General features: G+C 45.6%; 1 protein-coding gene across 6 annotated transcripts in view; it reads left to right on the forward strand.

Moving 5' to 3' along the window:
- Positions 1-21,161, forward strand: part of TLN2 (talin 2) — a 182,862-nt gene that overhangs the window by 83,140 nt on the left and 78,561 nt on the right. For all 6 annotated transcript variants that reach the window (XM_083712373.1, XM_083712375.1, XM_083712370.1 and 3 more), the window contains exons 7-16: positions 131-258; positions 5,573-5,636; positions 7,875-7,979; positions 11,493-11,648; positions 12,790-12,891; positions 13,845-13,921; positions 15,694-15,874; positions 17,297-17,410; positions 18,300-18,408; positions 19,767-19,975. In XM_083712373.1, coding sequence (XP_083568499.1) covers positions 131-258; positions 5,573-5,636; positions 7,875-7,979; positions 11,493-11,648; positions 12,790-12,891; positions 13,845-13,921; positions 15,694-15,874; positions 17,297-17,410; positions 18,300-18,408; positions 19,767-19,975 — 1,245 coding nt within the window. The remainder of the gene's footprint in view (positions 1-130; positions 259-5,572; positions 5,637-7,874; positions 7,980-11,492; positions 11,649-12,789; positions 12,892-13,844; positions 13,922-15,693; positions 15,875-17,296; positions 17,411-18,299; positions 18,409-19,766; positions 19,976-21,161) is intronic.

Below are 21,161 nucleotides of genomic sequence, written 5' to 3' on the forward strand. Positions count from 1 at the left end.
AATATCTAGGTCCACCACATTTGCAACTACTGGCGGATCTTTAGGATCCAGGTGTCAGAAGCCAGGAGTCTGCTTCCTCTTCAGGTGAAGCAAATGCATGACACGGTCTCTTTCTTCACTTGGTTTCCAGGCTCGTGATGATATTCTGAACGGTTCCCATCCAGTGTCGTTTGAGAAAGCGTGTGAATTTGGAGGTTTCCAAGCGCAGATCCAGTTTGGGCCTCATGTTGAGCACAAGCACAAACCTGGATTTTTAGAGTAAGTTGGTCCAACGATCTTTACACATTGGGTTAAACTGTTGTGTGCTGCTTTGATAACTCTTCCAGCCCAGTGGTTTTCAGGCTGTGTTCTGAGAAGACGGGGTAAGATCCCACAAAAACAGATCTGGGCTTTCTTGTTGAGAAAGCAGGTAATGGCGCTCTCGATGAGAATTTCACCAAAGGCCAGCAGTTGCCACTGCTCCTTCACAGTGTGCCCTCTCAGTTTAGACCTATGCACCCAGTAAAATGAGGTGGTAGAGACCTGTGGTAGTGGGGAGGACCATATCAGTTTAGACTGGAGGCAGGGGATCATCCTTTGGAAGACCTTCTTATGTACATCCGGGAACTCAAGATTGAAGAATACTGATTCAGGTACCTGGTTCCCTCCAGCTGCTTTGGATTACAGCTCCCATCAGCCCCAGCCAGCATAAACCTAAGATGCTGTGCTTGATAGGAATATAGCCACGCTTACTAAGGTTTATGGGAGTTGTAGTCCAACAACATCCGGAGGGCAGAAGATTGGTGAAGGCTGCTCTAAGCAGAACACTAGCGTGGCAAGGAGAGAGGAATAGATGAACCTTGATCCTTCATGTGCTAATTTCTCTTCTTGCTGGCAATTCCTTGCTGTAGTTTTACTGTTATTTCACCCGTCAAGCTTCTGTGCAGTTTCTGTAGAAAATATTTTAGTGGAATGGCTGGAAATCTTCCTTCCCACCAAGGGGAACACTGTGGCTCTCAATCCAGCATCTGCAGCAAGAATAATATTCACAGCAATCTCTGCCAGTGGTGGTATTGGCTGTTGTTTCCTTTAAGAAATGACAGACAGCACAGAAGGAAAAACCAAAGGGTCTCTTCTGATGAAGCAGGGAGCCTTCATTAGCCATGAGTGGAGATTTGTCCAGAACAACTTGCCTCTGCCTTTTTCCCCAATGCAACTATTCAAAGGCTAAAGCAGTGTTTTTGCAGGATCTGTGGGTTGGGTTGTTTTTGTTTTTCTGAAGAAGAAAAACCAAGGTACCAGCAAGTACCCTTTCTTTCTGTAGCTGGCGAATGCTCCTTTGTACACCCAGAGTCTTCCCTAACATGCAAATATGAGTACTTCAACAAACAATATGCAGGGTAGTGATATAATAACAAAATGCATGTGTGTGACCTTGCAAATATGAGACCTGCCTTAACTCGTAGTGGAGCTCCCGGTACCTAGCAGTGGTCGTGGGCTGTTGCTGCCCTGTGTCACCTTTTTGATTTTGATTGTTGCGCTTAAACAGCAGAATAATTCATATGGCTGCTACAGATGTTAAAACACTCTCTCAACACAGGAAGGAACAAAAGATGATGGCATAGATTGCTCTTGAATTTAAATACATTTAAATAATGTAATTGCATAATAATTGAATTTTTGTATCTCTCTGAAGAGAAGTGGTTCCCTTCAGTGGCATAAGCATTCTGCTCAGAGTTCAAATTGAAAAGAGCTGATGGATGATTTCTTGGGGGCGGGGGTGTTCTCTCTGCCCTTTCCCCACTCTCTACAAATGATTTCCTTTTAATTGGATGGAGTCTTTTCTGAAGGCCGATGTTATACTTAACCATCATTTCCAAAGGAACAGAAGGCATTGTGCTTTTCTGCTGAGCCATTTTACCTTAATGAAGGGGTCTCCCTGGGTTTTTCATACATCCCTTACGGGTATGAACAGTAAGTAACGAAGCCTTGAGTTCAGGCAAAGCAACAAGGGACAGTGTCAAGAAGGGTCCCTTTCACAGCTTTCTTACCAGTCATTTGTGGGCAGTGAACATCTACAGCAAGGGCTGCTTCATACACACCCTTGGTTTGCCAACCAAGTGTACACACAACATAGACCAATTGCAGCTCCCTGATTGTTGTATCTGTGAGATACATACATTTGCTTTCCAAGATCCATTTGTTGCTCTCATAAGAGCCTGAGAAGGGCCTAACTGTAGAATTTGAACAAAGGCCTAACTAGTCCAGTATCCTGTTCTCATAGTGGCCAGCCAAATGGCAAGCAGCCCCCAAGCTCGTTTGTGATTTCCAGAGACTGGTATTCAGAGGTAGAACATAGCCGTCGTGGCTAGTAGCCATTAAAAGTTTTGTCCTTCTTCATGAATTTGTCTAACCCCATTTTGAAGACATCCAAGATGGTGGCCATCACTGAATCTTTTGGGACTGAATTCCATAGTCTGGGTTATTTCCCAGCATTCAGCTTCTCTAGATGGCTGCATTAGGTCTAATGTTATGAGAGAGGAGGAAGAACCTCTTGTCCATCCACCATCACCCATGCCAAAGTCCCAAACATTGATACCTTTCAAGATATTCACACTTTGTATATTGCCATGCTTTTGTGCAGCTGCCATTCACATGAATGGGGCTCGCAGATTAAACCACATTGGTGAATTTTACCCTGTGTTAATTGATAGAAAGGGGACACTATTTAGGTTTTCCTCATACAGGTACATTAATTATGAAACCAGTGGTGACGGTATCTACCTATTGGATGTATGCGCAATGACACACCCAGAGTTGTTGCTTTCTGGGAACTGCTGACCACTCCCCCCTGTGGTGAGCAGCATAATTGCAGCCTCTTGGGGAAAAACCTTCTAGATCTGCCCTGACTCCACACATTCAGACTCTCTGAGCTTGTTTGTGCAACAAGGTCTATCTGAGCTCTAGCTAGTCTGGCATTTCTGCTCTTCAGACCTGACTTTTGGCTTCTTCTCTGACTTTGCCTCCTGGTTGTCCTCAGATCCTGATTGCCTTTTGGTCCTGACTGCCTCTCTGACTCTCTCCAAACCACTTGCCAGCACCCAGCCCTGGCATTGCTGAGTCATTTTAAAGTACTAATGTTATTAAAATAACTTGGCCGTATGCATTACTGTAATAGACATCTTCTCTCATACAAACATACCTCTGCTTTTAAATTGGCATCACGGGTCCTCCTCTTCATCCCATTATTGCATGAAATCAGATGGGCCGGGTACAAGAGACAGGTCCTTTTAAGTGGTGGCCCCAAAACTGCAGAGTGCCCTCCCTGTAGCAGTCTGCCAGGTTCCCTCTGTGAAATAGCCATCATAGAAATTCACTGTCTTTGAATGGTGGATTATAAATATTTGAAATAATTAATGAATAGTTAATTAAAGACAAAAACTCTTAAGAAAGCTGCAGCATGGAGCCCATCATCTTCCACCCTTTCAGTAATTATTATTAAATCTGCAAAGAGAATCTAGTTTTGCCTTGAGCACTGAAGTGTCTTGAACCAGCCTGCCATTGACTTGCTGCCAAATTTCATCAGTACCAGAGTTCTGGCTGAATTTTGTTCTTCATCAATACTGCTATTCCAAGCCTGGAGTTGAAATCTATCATGTGATACATGAGGAGGTCCTCAGTGTTTCTTAAAACCTGTGATAGAAAACACGGTCTGCTTGGAATTCTAATAATAGAGGGTTGGAGAATGAATTATCCACGTTCTCAGAGACCCATTCATTACCACAGAGGTCCTGTGGCTAAGCTGTAGTTCAGATGGTGGAACTGAGGCCAAGGGCACATTCCACCAGGAAACAGTGTGTTCTCACTCATGCACTTCAGGTACACACACATGGGCAAGGCAGGTTTCTGGATGCAGCACCACGGATAGCTCCAACTGAGCAACAAAGCCTGGAGGTTAACTGAAGCCTGTGGAGTCTCCTTCCTCCAGTCCATTTTCCCAAGCTCCACCCACTTGGTCTAAAGACTGGATCTTACAGGACTGACCCCAGGCCTGAAGATGAGCTCCTTTATATGACCTCTGCACTGATGGGAAGGTATGGGAGGCATGTGACTCTTAGTGGGTTGAGTTCAAAGGACAGCATTTGCAAAGATCCTGTCTCAGACTCTGCACGCTCTGGGTTGCCAGCCTCAGCCTCCAAAGCACTGGCCTCAGGCACTGTTGGGTATGAACCACCAGCATCAGAAGCCCTACTCAATTCCATAACTGGTGATGGAGCAGTCCCAGACTTGGCCAACTCTGCACATCTGATTCTTGAGTTCAAGGCAGGGCCACGACACTGTCCTGTCGCACAGCTCTGCTTCATTTTCATGGGACTTGTGCAGGCTTATAAGTGGAAGGAAGATGTACTTTGCATGTTTGACCTCAAGCACTGTCGTGCTTTAGTGAAGATCTGCCACTGAAATTCAGCAGTTTAAGAATTCTGGTCAAATGTTGATGGAAATCCTAGCAATCATGCCGAAATATGTACATCCATCCAGTGAATTTGCTGTCCTGTTTTGGTCTTAATTGTGAAGTTTCTAATGCAACAGCCCATAAACAGGAAAAGTACCTGAGAGAGCACCTTCCCCGTTGCCAGCTGACCTTGTTATGATCAGCAGGAGATGCCTTGCTCAGGAATCCATCCTTAGCGGAAGCTAGGCACATAATAGCACAAGACAGGGCCTTCTTGGTAGTGGCGCCCCACTTATGGATGTCCTCCCAGAGGATATTCTGTATGCCTCCACAGTGGATACATTTACATGCCAATTGAAAACATTTTGTTTATCCAGGCATTTGGTTCATAATTTCTTTGGGGTGTGGTCCCTTTAGGTATCTACACTGCCGCTAGTGTATTTTAATGTAGTATAACAGTTTTTCTTTAGACAATTGTTTTAGTGATTTATTATATGAAGGTGCCCTGTGCTCCATACTGGAGGAGGAGATTTTTAATGACTAAACAAGTGAATAAAATTGTTTTTAAAATGGTATGAAAACAATACTAAAAAACAAAAGTTGCACTGGGAAAAATGAAGTATGTTACAATACTCGTTCAGGTTCTTTGACATTTTCTAATTGCTGTACTTCAGCTTCCCCCGGGAACCTCAAGGGGGAGGGGGCCACCTACGCAATTAAATAATAATGATGATATTGAGGCCATGAGAGAACAGAATCTGCTTAAACTCCAATGGGCAGGTGGATTTTCAGTGCCTCATGGCACTGGAACAGAATGGATCTGAATCCTTCCTGTGGGCTCCTCGCGCATGGCTGACTTGGTGGTGGCGACTTTGAGAGGTGTCAGGTGCCCACCGAGGAGCTGGGAGGGTGAGCTCCCTATTGGCTGCTTGCTCTCCTCCCCAACTCGGTTAGGTTTCTGAGGTGGATTCCCCTGAATGGCTGCCTCTGAAGGGGAGGGGAGGAGGAGCCAATCAGGAAAGAGGGAGGCTGCCAAGGAGTCTAGGAGCCATATTAACAAATGGTTGACGTCCACTTCGCTTGAAAATGAGGCAGAGGCGGTTGTCTCTTCATTAAACTGTGGCTCTTTGTTTTTTCCAGCCTAAAAGAATTCCTTCCGAAAGAATACATCAAGCAAAGAGGAGCTGAAAAGAGGATATTTCAGGTGATTAAGAATGCTTTATATAGATATGTGGTATTTCTCTTTTGCTTTCATAACCCTGTGTGTTCTCTTTGGCAATAAACTAGCACCAACTCAAGTGTAAAAGAAGCAGACGCTTTTCCCCCTTTGGCAAACTTGCTCTCCTAATTCAGATTTTGTGTGTGGTTGGAAGATTTCCTTGCTTTTTATAGTGTGTTCTTCAAGAAATGAGCATGTTTTAGCAGTTCTCAGTTGTAATGTGGAATGCAAAAAGCAGAGCGTTTGAAGGGGAAAAAAGATGGTTATCCAAAGGGTTTTTGTGGTCCTTTTGTCCACATAGCCCCCTCGGTCATTGCCCACTCGCTGAACCCTACATGCTGCTTCTTGTCTTCTCTCCTAATGAGGTCTGTGGGCTCATTGAGGACCTTCAGGTGGTAGGGCTCAAAAGCAGCTCGTTCAAATAGTAAACTTCTGTTATAGGTGGTGACGGGGCAGATCTGGCTAGCAAAGCCCTAATTTGCCAGTGTCAAAGGGCATTTTAGTTCGAAAGGGGGCTTAGATCTTAGAACTTCTTTCTGTGAAGCTCCACTGGGAATGACGCTGGATGGAGAAACGGGAGTTAGAACTGTCCAAAAAGGAATGGCAGCAACCCAAGTGGCTTGACTACTATAGACCCTTTCTGCAAATCTAGGCATACATTTCTGAGAGACCCAGAGCAGAAAGGGGGAAAAGATGCCATAACTGTATAAATCAACATTGGCATATATATTGGGAAGAGCTGTAGCTCTGCAGTAGAACACCAGCTTTGCATGCAGAGGGCCCCAGGTTCAGTCTTCAATGACATATCCAGATACAGCTGCAGGGGGGGCGGGACCAGGACCCAGGAGAGATGCTGCCAGTCAGTGTAGCCAATACTTGAGCTAGATGGACCCAACAGTCCGACTCAGTGGAAGCCAGCTTCCTAATGTTCCTGTATCCTTTTTCTGCTTTTCAATCGGCACAGACATCACCCACCTTTGGTTAGTGGCATCCAGGAAGATGCCCACTGTCAGTTTAATTTATTGCAGCCTGTTTTGGAAAGAGCCAACAGCAGAAAATGAGCGCGATCCTGCTAGCGTGAGAAAATGTCATTGCACATGCTAATATCTCAGCATTGGAATGTCACGGGAATCCCAGAGAGTAATGCAGGCTGACACACAAACACACACACACACACACACACACACACACACACACTTTCACAGATTACGGCTGTGCTTTTGGAAAGAAAAGGGCAATTCAGTGGAAACAGCTGGGCTTCCCCCCCCCCCTAATTGTTTCATTTCTGTTAGAATAAAAACAGCAAATATTTTTGCTGGGTCTTTCTCTCTGACATTGGTAAGAGAAGGAAAGGGGTTTAAGGGTGGTATAGGAATTGTGGGCTGGCAGGCAGAAGATCTTCCAGAAATGTGGGCGGAGCAAAACCGACACTTGGAACAGAGAGACGCAAGTGTGGAGTTCGGTCAGGTGAGTTTAAATTGTGCAGAAGTGGGGAGGCTTAGAGGTAAAGGTGGAATGGGGATTGTGAGTTTGACTGAGGGATAGGAAGAGATTCCCCCTCGAGGGCCAGGGAAGGTTTGGTCCAGCCTTCAGTGGAGCTGAATTGTAGGAATGGCTGGTTTGCCATCATGGTGGAAGCAGTAAGGCTACATCTAATAAATCGGAAGGTGTTTCATAGTTTTTCTTGTCCCTCTTTGGGCCAGCCCTGCCATAAGGCAGAATGAGGCAAGTGCCTCAGGCAGCTGGCTTTGAGTGTTGTGAAATTAAATTGACATTTGACTTACCGTGTTTGCATTTTTACTCCCAGGAGGAGGTGTTTTGTGGGGTTTTCTGCTTCAGGTGCCAAAATAGCAGCCAGCCTTCAGTATGATGGTAGGGAAATGTGCTGTTCTGCCTCTGGCTGCAAAATGACTTGGGCTGGGCCATTCGGTTTGCTATTGGAAGCCGGGCAGGTGGAATTATTTTTTCCATTTTGTATAAAACCCCAGCCAGCCCTGATCTCTTGGGGGACAGAGCTAGCTACAGATTGCAAATGAATAAATAAAAATGTCAAGAGGTTGGGCATTCCCATGGAAGATTGTTGTTTTGACTCCTTTCTGTTTCAAAACCTTTGGACGAAGGCTAAGAGGCCATCATGGCTTAACAACAACAAAAAGTGCATGTGACTTATTTTTCCTCATAGTTTTTTTATGATAACAAAAATCAATTGGCGGCTCTTTGCAGGAACACAAAAACTGCGGGGAGATGACAGAAATCGAAGCTAAAGTGAAATACGTGAAGTTGGCTCGGTCTCTGAGGACGTACGGAGTGTCTTTTTTCCTTGTTAAGGTAGGAGGGGTTTGTTTTCAATTCAGTTTTCATTGCTTATAATGAACGGCTTACCCATAGAAGAAGCTGGTGCATGATTTTTACCAAGTCAGAAGACTTATGGTTCCCTGTAAGATGTAAGAATTAATGAAGATTAATGAATTGGTAGGAGTGTCACTGAAGTAGGGGAGTGTGTGTGTGTGTGTGTGTGTGTGTGTGTGTGTTTAAAAAATGAATTGTTTTTTGCAAAGAAGTTAAAATAAATCATGGTGGTGGTCCTTAAAGATTGTGGTATTTTATTTTTTTATTAAATATTTTTGGGGTATGGCCAGGTTCAGCTCAAAGTTCATGGGCTGCTTCTGAGCCACTCATATGTTCTCAACCAGATCTACCTTTAAGGTGTGATTTGAGGATGAAATTTGAGGGTGGGAGTGAGGATCCTGCATGCTGTCCAGAGCTCATTAGAGGAAGAATATGATTACCCTATTTTTCGCTCTATAACACGCACCTGACCATGACACTCACGTAGTTTTTAGAGGAGGAAAATCCATAGGCATGCCACCCGTAGGCATTCCCTCCATAACACACACAGACATTTCCCCTTACTTTCTAGGAGGAAAAAAGTGAGTGTTATGGTGCAAAAAATACGGTATTTTAAAAGTACTCAACATATAAATGAACTGACAGCCAGGGGTTCTTTTGGAGCTTCAACAGCAGCTGCTTTTAAATTTTTATTTATTTAAACAAGAACATATACTTCAATAACATACAAGAATAAAGAAATGAAGAAAAGCAATACAGCTGAATGAAAATTAAACACACACACACATGCGTATGAATTTGGACCGTTTCATTCACATTCCCTGAAAAAACCTACCCTATTCTTGCTGGGGGTGAGTGGTAACATTTTTTAAAAAGATGCATTTTATTTACAAATATTAGGATATATTCTCCCTTAAAGCCGAAAAGTCACTAGGAATTTCAAATAGCAGCCTATTTCACAGGAGGCATTTGAACATTGTTCGCCATGTTCTTTCAAACCAGCCTGGCAAGGGAAGATTTATACACAAAGAAGAGAACGGCTCTTGCAGGATGCTCAGTATTGTGACTTAATTAAGTGATGCTTCTTTCAAATACTGAGGTTTCTTAGAGGTTCTAAAGAGAGGTGGCTTCAGGCCAGCAGCATCCCAGGCAGTAGGAACACAACCATTTGGATAATTACTTGTCTGCAGTGACATGCTGGGGTGTGTTAAATTAAAAATGCCTATTAAATTCCTTAGACTTGTTTTAGTACTGACGAAAGCAATTTGTCATTCAGTTGTTTCAGTAGCCATGCTGCGCGTTGTATAGCTGTGATAAATGTGTGAAGGAAGGCTATGGCAGTATCTGGGGCTTGAGTTACTCCCAACCCCTTGGGAGCGCAGGGATCTGCTGCTTCTGCACCCCTGATAGGTGGCCACCCCACCCTTGTTTAAAAGACTCTAGCCAAGGAGAGCCCATCTCCTTCCAAGACTGACTGTTCCACTGTCCAATACCACGGAAGGAGAGCTTCCAGCTGCCCCGCCCCCTTAGAACACAAGAAGAGCCTGCTGGATTGGGCCAAAGGCCCAAAGAGTCCAGCCTCCGGGTCTCACAGGGGCCAGTCAAATCATCATCATCATCATTTATTATTTATACCCTGCCCATGTGGCTGAGTTTCCCCAGCCACACTGGGCGGCTCCCAATCGAGTGTTAAAAACAATACAGCATTAAATAATAAAACAGGGCTGCCTAAACAGGGCTGCCTTCAGATGTCTTTTAAAGACACGATAGCTGCTTATTTCCTTCACATCTGAAGGGAGGGCATTCCACAGGGCGGGCGCCACTACCGAGAAGGCCCTCTGCCTGGTTCCCTGTAACTTGGCTTCTCACAGGGAGGGAACCACCAAAAGGCCCTCAGAGCTGGACCTCAGTGTCCGGGCTGATCAATGGGGGTGGAGACGCTCCTTCAGGTATACTGGACGGAGGCTGTTTAGGGCTTTAAAGGTCAGCACCAACACTTTGAATTGTGCTCGGAAAGGTACTGGAAGCCAATGCAGATGTCTCAGGACCAGTGTTATGTGGTCCCGATGGCCACTCCCAGTCACCAGTCTAGATGCCGCATTCTGGATTAATCAGTGAGACCTACAAGCAGGACCTCCCCCCTCCAGCAGTTTCCAGCAACTGCCACTCAGAAGAACGCTGTCTCTGACCACGGAGGCACAGCAGAGCCATCATGGCTAGTAGCCACTGGTAGCCTTCCCTGCCTCTGGGAGGCTTGTAAGGAGCTGGTGCAGGAGAGGGGCTGTGTGTAACACTGTGGGAGGAGTTTCTGTCTAATTGGCGCTGCCAACAGGGCTGTGGCTCTTAGGGAAACTGAGGCAGACATTTGATCCAATTAACTTGATCCTTTGCTCCAGTGCCAGATTTACGTATAAGCTAAACAAGCTATAGCTTAGGGCCCCACTCTCTTGGGGGTCCCCCAAAAGATTAAGGGAAAAAAATACTGAATGTACATTTCCAAAATATAAGATAAAAAACAAATAAAATAAAACCTACATACAGCAACAGTGTTTTGTGTCGTGTAGGCTCCTATGATATAAGTAACGGGCCCCGCCTGCTAGCCTGCTCCCTAAATTATCACTGGTTTGCTCCTTTCTGTATATAGGGTGCCTACATTCTGCATGGGCAGGTTGCATGGCCACATGGGCAAATGGCTTTAGATACCTATTAGGTCCATCAGTTACCATATAGCATATATTCAACACAAAAAACAGCAACAGTTTGTTGTTGACAAAGGACAGCTGGACATATAAAGGGCCCCATTACCTTCAGGAGCTGAGGGCCTCATCAAACCTAAATCCGGCCCTGCTAGGCTCATTTGTGGCATGAACATCTAGGACCAAGTTGAAACTGACTAGACTTCCTTGTTGTTTTTGCTACTGCCAGGAGACGTAGTGTTGCAACATTTAGAATATTGAATGTTATTCTTTGTTTGCTGCTACATTTCCTGTATTTTATTGTCATTATTAAGAAATTATTCCTGTAGTTGTTGATTTTTATGATTTCTCAAACATCGTAAGCCACTGTGAGCATAATTCTTTGCAGAGAGGCAGCATGCGGTGACGATGGTGAACAGCTTAAGCTGTTGGTTAGTTCTTCTGAGTGTTTGTTGGTTTGTTTATTTTTAACTTATTTCACAGAAATTATATGCTGCTGACTCAAATAAAAGACCCCTAAGCGGTTTGCAAAAGACAATGTAGAACATTAATTTTTTTAAAAAGCACACACAAATGAAAGCAGACATTAAAACTGAGTTACATTTATGAAATAGAGAATGGAATTTGTAATTTTAAAACAGGGATACTTACTAACAGCACATGCAAACTGCAGGCTTCGATTGGTATGTTTATTTCGCCTACCAAAAGCTCAGTCCACAGGTTCCCTCCCCCCCCCCCCATTCTGAATGGAGATTTGTATCAGCTGGTCAGTTCTTCATCCATTCTTCCTTCGCAGGAGAAAATGAAGGGGAAGAACAAGCTGGTCCCTCGTCTGCTGGGCATCACGAAGGAGTCAGTGATGCGTGTGGATGAAAAGACCAAGGAGGTCCTCCAGGAGTGGCCGCTGACCACCGTCAAGCGCTGGGCAGCCTCGCCAAAAAGCTTCACTCTGGTAATCTCTTTGTGATGGGGAAGTGAGATGGGTGGGAGGAGTTGCCTCATCCTGGTGACTATGTTTCTACCCTGATGGTCAGTCTCCTCTCAACAGAGGCCTTGAGGCCTCCAGGAAGGATGTGGAACCTGTGGTCATCCAGGTGTTGTTGGACTCCAACGAATTTAGATTACTTTAACGTGTTATATGTGGGGCTGCCTCCGAAGACAGTTCAGAAACTTCAACTGGTGCAGAATTCAGCGGCCACTGGTGTCACTGAAGCAACAAGGCCAATACTGTCCCAGTTTTTCAAACCCATTTGGCTAGGGATATCATCCTCAAGCTTAGACCAATGTCAAGAACACCCACAGACCAACTCTTTCTAAAAAGTCCTGTTACATCATTCTGATGCCAATTCCTGCCTTCATCTCTCCCTCCCTTGCAGTGTCACCTGAAGCAGGTCACTCCCAGGGGTCTACTCCCGGGAGTCTTCGGCACAAGGGTCTTCCCTGTCATCAACTACCTAGTCCTTTTAACTGGAGACACTTCCAGGGATTGGACTTGGGACCTTCTGCATGCAGAGCAGGTGTTCTTCTGCCTAAAAAGCTGTGGCCCCTTCCCACACCCCACTAGATGGGAATCTGATGTGCTTGGTATTGAGCCCCCAATAGAAAAATAAAATTACAACCTGGTCTGATTATGCCAAGTTCATGAAAACAGAGTTGGCAGTTACTCTGGAGGACCTTGTTCTGCCTCCATTGCCCATCTTCAGGCCTTTACACTCTGCTTCTGTTTATCATCAGTATAATGGTACTAATAGTGAAGTGGGGCGTGGATGGCTCTGGGGTCTAAACCACTGAGCCTCTTGGGGTTGCTAATCAGAAGGTCAGCAGTTCGAATCTGTACAATGGTGATGAGCTCCCATTGCTCTGTCCCAGCTTCTGCCAACCCAGCAGTTTGAAAGCATGACAATGCAGGTAGATAAATGACCCAGAAAGATGTCTGTGAGCAAATGCCAGCTCCCTCAGTCTGAAGTGAGATGAGCGCCGCACCCCATAGTCGCCTTTGACTGGACTTGACTGACCAGGGGTCATTTACCTTTACCATTTTACCTTACTAATGGCAAATTACTTTAGAAATAATAAATGTCTCATTTCCTTAGGATTTTGGGGAGTATCAAGAAAGTTACTACTCGGTGCAAACCACTGAAGGGGAGCAGATCTCTCAACTAATTGCAGGTTACATTGATATCATCCTCAAGAAGGTAAATGCTCTGATGACCGTTGGCAAAGAAACTATGTCATGCGGTTTTGTTGAAAGATTTCTGGGTGTGAAGCTGGGTCAGTGGTATCAGCTGGGTTTTATGTATTTATTTACACTAATGCATGGGAAGGCAAACTCTCAGTACTTTGCTGAGTGGGAGAGAAGCTGCCAGCTTTGCCTGGCGATGGAGAGTTAGGGCCTGATACAGCCAAAATATCATTTTTTCCCCCTCCTAACACTCCCATGGGTTACAGTAAGTGATGGAGCTTCCAGGGCCCGACCAGTGGACAGAGATCTGGGGCTCCACACAGCTCAGGGGTTCCCCAAACAGCCCAGAAACACCATGGCTGAGGCACTGTTATTTTTCTTGAAATGCTGGCTTTGCACTTTAATAATAATAAAAATAATAAATAATAATTAATAATAATAATTCTAGACTTGCATTGACTCTCCATAGCACAGAGCTCTGTGTGCCAGTCCAGCGCCACTTCCTAAGATGTCCAGGAAGTTGTTATGCACTGCTGGAGTGGGGACGGGGCTTTTATTCCACAGCATTTAAAGAAAAATTAAAACCTCCTCAGCCCCCACATACAATAAAATAAGGTAAACAGCACAAGCCCTCCTGAGCTCACATACCCCCTGCCCTTTTCCAGGTAGGGAGAAGGATAGAGTTGGCCAGAGGGGCAGGTGAGATGGAACATACCTGGCCTGAAGACGCCATCAGACTTGGCAGCGCTCAGACGAAGCGTCTATGTTATAGTCAGGCGCTCCACCTCTTCCTGGCTCTCTGGCTTCCCCTAAGAGAGTCTGTGGACAAAGTGACTCTCAGAGTCACATAGTGTAGAGTCTTGATTCCAGTGTTTCAGGACAAGCAACTCTTAGCTTGGAAAATGGGCTGCATTTACAAAGAGGAGGTGACGGCTGAGGTTCTTTCTGGTGTCTCCTGTTCTGCAGAAGCAAAGTAAGGACCGTTTTGGACTGGAAGGGGATGAGGAATCCACAATGTTGGAAGAATCCGTATCGCCTAAAAAGTATGTTGTTCTGCATAACATAATTGCAAATGAAAATCTTTAACTTTGCTGTGTTGAATTACATAACCTCTGTCCTGTAACTGCCCCAGGCTGTGTAAATGTGTCAGCCAACAAGGAACAGCCATTGGTTGTGGAGCTTTTCCCTCTATTGCATTGCCCCAGTTAACGCAAAACCAAGCAAAAACCCTTTACTGAGATGGTTCCATAGAAATTTGGAATTCCTTGGAAAATTAACAAGAATTCTTAGAGACCTTAGAAGGTCATTAGTGGCAGGCAGGCAAAGCACCCTCAAAAGAGGCAGGCGGATGAAATATTTGGGGTACCACTTTTTAATTGCTTAGTTTAAAAATGAAAACAAAAAGTGGGATGCTGTTAATCTTCCCTTCAGTGTGTAGCTGAGCTAGAAAAGTACAACACAAGGAATGCACTTTTATTTATAAAAGTATTTGCATACCTTCATTTAAAAATCAGCATGGTTAATAATAATAATAATAATAATAATAATAATAATAATAATAATAATAATTTATTTCTACCCCACCCATCTGACTGGGTTTCCCCAGCCACTCTGGGCAGTTTTTCAACAGGACATTAAAAACAGAATAAAACTTGAAACATTAAAAACTTCCCTAAACAGAGATGCCTTCAGATGTCTTCTAAAAGTTGGATAGTTGTTTATTTCCTTGACATCTGACTGGAGGGCGTTCCACAGGAAGGGCACCACTGTTGAGAAGGCCCTCTGCCTGGTTCCCTGTAACCTCACTTCTCGCAGTGAGGGAACCACCAGAAGTCCCTCGGAGCTGGACCTCATTGTCCAGGCTGGACGATGGTCACAACAATCTCGCATAAACCATATGATGAAAACCATATGAACAAGTTAAAATCAGAAATCAGCTAAGTGTTGTGGAAAGACATATTCCAAATTGTCTGCACAGGCCTGGCAGAATAGAAGAATATTCAGCAGGCATTTAAAAGTTGGCACAGAAGGCACCTGCTGAATCTCTCTTGGCAGGGCATTCCACAAGGCTTGGCCCATGACACTAAGGCTCGGTTTCTTGTGGTTGTCAGATGAGCCTTGCCGGTGACATTCCTGCTGATGATATTAGTGATCTGGCTGGGATAAAGGTTTGGGTGGTCCCTGAGGTACCCTGGACCTAAGTTGTTCAGGGCTTTGTAAATTAAAGCAGGGACCTTGAACATGACATGGTAATAGATGGGCAGTCACTGCAAGTGCTTAAACAATGGGGCCACAGGCTCTCCACCAGATGCCCCCATCAACAGTTTGGCCACTGCTTCTGCACTGGCTGGAACTTCCAAAGAGGCCCAAATCTTCATCATTGATTGGGGTGGGGAACTTCAGGCCCCTGAGGTCAATGTTGCCCTCCAGGCATCTTGGTTGAGACCTTCAGGTTTCTCCCCAGGCCCTGCCCCTCCCTGGCCCTGCTGTGCATCCTTCTCAAGTGCTTTTGCTGGGCTGGAATGGAGATGCCTCTTGCTTGCTTGGAAGGAGGTGCGTATGTGTAGTGTGTGTAGTACTTCCGGCTTTTGATTGCTGGAATGCAGTGTACCCCACACAATCTGGCTGGAAACTCTGGGTTCAGCACCCCATTAAACCACAAAGGTTTTCAGCCTAACCTGCATCACAGGATTGTTGCAAGGAAAAAAGGGCAAGAGAACGATTTTTCTGCCTTGAGCTTCTTGGAGCAAGGTAAAAACAAACCGGGGGGAAATCCACAACTTTTTGCAGTCGCATCCCATGCTTTCCTTTGCAGATCGACAATCTTGCAGCAGCAGTTCAACCGAACGGGGAAAGTAGAGCATGGCTCTGTCGCCCTGCCAGCTGTCATGCGTTCAGGTTCCACGGGGCCAGAGACCTTCAACGTTGGCAGCATGCCTTCTCCGCAGCAGCAGGTGACCGTTGGCCAAATGCACAGAGGGCACATGCCTCCCTTGGTAAGCAACCCTCTGGCCTTTTGTTATCCTCCCCACCAACACGTAACCTCTTCCTGGTTTTTACCTGGGGCTTTCACCCTTCTGAAGATGCTCTTTCAGAGCTTCAAGACACAAATGGGGGGGGGGCAGTGATGCCACAGGCAGAAGGGTGCTCGGAGCACAGCAACCAGCCTCATAAGAGGCCAGGCCATCCATTGGTCCATCTGGCTAGTTCCATGGCTTGAGCTGTGCCTCAGTTGGGGATACTGGCTGTAGAATGTCCTGTAAAGATCGACTGTGCTTTGGGAGCAGAGGAGTTAAAACTCTGAACAGCCTGATTTTCCCACCCTATTATTTGCTTCTTACAAGGACACATCCCTGTCATGTCGTGCTTCCGGCAGCTAAGGAGCTGAAGACAGAACTGTAAAGGAACAGACTTATAAGTTCACAGCTTCTTACTGCCACTGTCAGCCAAGGATCATTATTTCCGGCTGAGAGGTACATTGAAGCATCAGTATGTTTCAATCAATCAATCAATTTCCTTTATTCGACCGATAGTCAGAAATAAAACACAGAAATAAAACACAATACAGAATTATGAACTAAAACATCATAGGGGTACATGAATAAGGTAGGGCCACAGCACTAAACCTCTCACAGATAACCCACATCAAGGCATTCAATTCTACGTTTCCGACGCTTGAGTGCCAGGAAACGTACAATTGAGTGTCTGTTTAGTTTTCCCTCAGTAAAACCTTTTAATGCACATGCCAATCAGCAATTGAAAGCATTTGCTGATGAACCTGGTGTGGTGTCAGGACTCTGGGAGGATTCCGGTCACTTATCCCAGAAGAGATTCAAAGCTGAATTTGTGTCCTTCATCTGTGAACAATCATCAGGCTCATCCATCACAACAGCCTTTGTACTGGAAGGTGGCGAACCACCTCAGCTTTCCCCAGATTTATTCAGAAAGAGGAAAAGGTCAAGCCAGCAGTGGGGAGCCTTGAACCCCTGTGCCAAACCTGCCCCCGGGTCACAACCCTCACCAGCCCTGCTTCTGCCTGGGTAGGATGTGACTGTCTCTAACCGAGGCGGCTTTAGATGTGACCCAATGAATAGTGCTGGTGGTGACAGGCCGCTCCCACCCACCTGCCCACCCTGATGCAGATATTATCTCTTGCTCTAACAGTTGTTGACAGATTTAGTTGTGGTAGAATCCCCGGCGAAAATAACCTCACTTGACTCTTCCTCCTTGAACTGCCCAGCACGGATTCCTCAGAGCACGCTCGGCTGATCTTTGTTGCTCTTGATTATTTGACCTCATTATGTTTACTGCGCACTCCTTGTCTTTGGGGTTGAGGTGTCTTTTTCTGAAAATCTCTCCCAAGAGCTGCCTGTGAGCTGCCCCTGGCACCTTTCTCCCTCCACCTTCTTCCTCCCTAGACCTCTGCCCAGCAGGCCCTGATGGGAACCATCAACACCAGCATGCATGCGGTTCAGCAGGCCCAGGCCGACCTGACCGAAGTGGACAGCCTCCCGCCGTTAGGAAACGACATGGTAAGTCCGGGGCCAGTTAAGCAGAGCAAAGTTGTTGCTTCAGGCGGCAGGTGTAGAGGAGGGGAAGGGGGGGGCAACACGCATCTGCCATTCCCCTCTGTTGCAGATTGAAATTGTCTTTTCACATGGTAGGTGATGCGCCCCAAAAACTAACCTGCAGTGGAGGACGCCATCTCATGCCATTGCCAGTACTGAAAGGCCAACCTCACCCTGAACATGAAATTGAGGGGTGTTGGGTGGGTCTCATCTTACCCTTTGCAAAATGTCTTGGGCTGGCCAAGCAGAAACCTAATGGAGGTGGGCTGTGTGATAGTTTGCTGATTTCCTCACGCATCCAGATGCCTGTGCTGCATTTTGGCAGGACTTTCAAGAAAATGTTCTTTCGCCATTATGCAAAGCAGTGTTAAATCTGGCAATTCACAGCATGCAGTTGGGTGCCCCTCCCTGTAGGAAACAACCAGATTCATCAATGTGTGAACAAGCCCTTTGTCATCTCTTGTTACAGTCTCACTGGCGCTGAAGTCATAGATCTGCTCCATCCTGATCTGTGTAGATTTTCTGACAGAATCCACACAAATGGTCCAGACAGAGCTTCCCCTAAGATACAATACTTTTCATGGCACTTTCCTGTAAAATAAACATTTTTCCTGTAAAATACATACTGTTACTGTTTTGCATACCTTGAATCTGGAGAAATGCATCATCAGTTGTGTTTGATCTGTGAGCTACTTTGGACTACCGAATCCAGTCTATACACTACAAAAGCAGACTGAACAGATTCCTACCCAATCCCCACCTCTGACTTGAGCCTACTCACTTTCACTGTCTCACGGGTGCTTCTTGCAGGTGGCTATGCATGTTGAAGCTGACCTTTTCCGTTGCTTTCTAGGCTTCCAGAGTTTGGGTTCAGAACAAAGTGGATGAATCCAAACATGAAATACACTCTCAGGTTGACGCCATCACTGCAGGAACAGCTTCTGTTGTGAACCTTACGGCGGGTGAGTTGGCAGTTGCTGGTGTGCAGGTTCCTCTGCAGCGTCATGCTGGCTTATGGGTCATTCAAGAGCCTTCCCTTCTGCAGATGGCTGCAGACCTTCATGCAGGAGAAATGGGGAACTATGGGTGGATTCAGATGGCAATGCTAAAACATCATTTGGAACTGTACAAAGAAGCCTAAGGAACGTAGGAAGCTGCCTTAGAGCAGGTCAGACAATTAGTCCAAATTGCTCACTTGTTATTTACTCTGACTGGCTGCAGCTCTCCAGGGTCACAGGTAGAAAAGAATCTTTCTCATCGCAGATTTGGAGAAAGTGGAGAAGGAAAAGTTTTTCTCCCTATCTCGTAACACTAGAATGTATGGTCATCCAATGAAACTGAACATTGGATTATTCATGCAGCACATAGTTTTAAAAAATAAAATAATTAATATTTTCTTGATTTACAAAAATATGTACATGCATTGCCTCTTTTTCAGGTTGTAGAGTCTTTTCTACAGATGAGTTCCATTTGATGTGAGACATTAGTGTTGTGTACAGTATAAGGTGGGGGAGGGGTGGTAAAGCTTTTATTCTTTTACTTAGTGTCCACAAGGTTTTTGTGTCAGTGTCACGTGGGTAAGTTCTCTTTCTATTCATTTATTATTTTCCCTTGGCAGTGAGGGGGGGGGGGCAGGCCATGGTTGGTTGTCTTTAGTTGACTGCAGCGAGAGTTGTTTGCATGTGGGGGGATTGTTGGGTCAGGTTAGCCATGTTGATTTGTATGCTTTCAGTGGGTTCTTGTTGTTGGGCTGTTTGTGTAATAAAGGGGAGCTGGTTTGTTTTGTTTTCTTCTTGTTTTTATGATGTACTTTGTGGTTTTATTCTGTAATTCTATGCTGTGCGCCACTCTGAGATCTTTGGATGAAGAGTGGTATACAAATATAGTAATAAAAAAGTGTCAGTGCAATAGCACTAAAACCTTAGTGCAGAGATGAAGACCCGAAGGCCATTCAGAAGTTGTTGGGACTACAGCTTTCATCAGCCTCGGCCAGCATGATCAGTGGGGAGGGACAATGGAAGTTGTAGTACAACAGGGCACCAGGTTGAGTAAGGCTTCTATAAAATATAGGCTAGGGACACGGAACCTGTGGATCTCCAAGTGTTTGTTGGAGTCCAACACCCATCAGCCCCAGCCAGTGTGTTCAGCTATCATGAATGATGGGAGTTGTAGTCCAACAACATTTGGAAGGCACCAAGTTCCCAAGCCGTGACTTAGTAAACAAAAGAAAAGAAAACATTGTTAACTGCTGGTCTCTGTGTTGACTTTAGGGGCTATTCATTTACTGACCCATCCGTGGCTGATCCTTCCTGTTTGGCAGGTGACCCAGTTGACACGGACTACACTGCTGTGGGGTGTGCGATCACCACCATCTCTTCAAACCTCACTGAGATGTCCAAAGGAGTCAAGCTTCTTGCTGCGCTAATGGATGATGACGTTGGAAGTGGGGAGGACCTATTGAAAGCTGCCCGCACCCTTGCAGGAGCTGTGTCGGACTTGCTGAAGGCTGTGGAGCCAACGTCAGGAGAGGTGAAGTCACAGAATTGACTCATAAGCACAGAGATCTGACACTAGATACTGGGGAAAGGATATATTGAAATCTGTGAAAAATTGCACAGTTGCATTTTTTTAAGGGTACTTCCCAATGGCAAGATGATGATGTCGCTCCTTATTAAATGGTTGGGTAGAGCAGAGTTAGTCAATGTGGTGTGCATCTTGTCAAATGTCCCCAGCCTGGTGCCCTCTATTTGGACCTCAGCTTGCACCACCTTCCTTCATCATTGCCCATGCTGGCTGGAGCTGATGGCAGTTGTGGTCCAACTGGAAACCAAAGGAGGACAGAGAGCTCTTGTGCTCGGGTCTTGCTTGCTGGTTTCCCACAGACATCTGGTTGGCCACTGTGAAAGCAGGATGTTGGAATGGATGGACCATTGGCCTGATCCTGCAGGCTCTTCTTGGGTTCTTATTTTCCACATTGACTACCCCTGGGCTAGATAGGGTTTTGGCCCTGACTAGTGGTTTGAATCTTCCTGCCTTCTCCTTAGCCCACCCCATTGGAATGGCTTTCCTTGGATTTTCATCTTACTAGGTCTTATCTTGAAACCAATAATCTGTGCTACTGTGTTCTGTGTGTGCCTTTCTCTTTCTCTCAATCCCCCAAATGACTTACCAGCTGTTAACACACATTCTGCCTCTCCCATGGAGCTCTCCAGAATTTTACCAACTGGGGCATGCTCAGAATTTGCTCATGCTCTCACTTCAGCACAGGGGTCCACGCATGCAACCCAGCAAGGCTTCTGTTAAGCTACACATGGCCTGAGCTGTGTTTTCCCTGCTGGAATTCAAATCCTGAGTCCTGTATGTGTATCACGATTTCATACAGGTGATGATCACATTGATAACTCCTTTCCCAAAATTTTGCTTCACGTTCGCTGTTCTGAAGGATGTAAGGCTGATAGTCAAAACAGGAAGTGCCATATTAAGGTAGTACTATTACTGGCCAACCAGATGCCTGTGGGACACTCAAAAGCAGGGTCTGAGCACAGGAGTCATTCTCCCCTCCCGTGGGTTCCAGCAGCTGGCATTCAGAAGCATCACTGTCTCCCACAGTGGAGGCAGAGTAACCAATAGCCTCCTCCATGAATTTGCCTTTTAGGCCAACCAAGACTTCACAAATAGTGTGCAAGCTTTGGAGTTCTCTGCAAGAGTTCTGGGA

Source organism: Podarcis gaigeae (assembly GCF_964106915.1).
Source record: "Podarcis gaigeae genome assembly, chromosome: 14".
Classification (NCBI taxonomy): Eukaryota; Metazoa; Chordata; class Lepidosauria; order Squamata; family Lacertidae; genus Podarcis; species Podarcis gaigeae.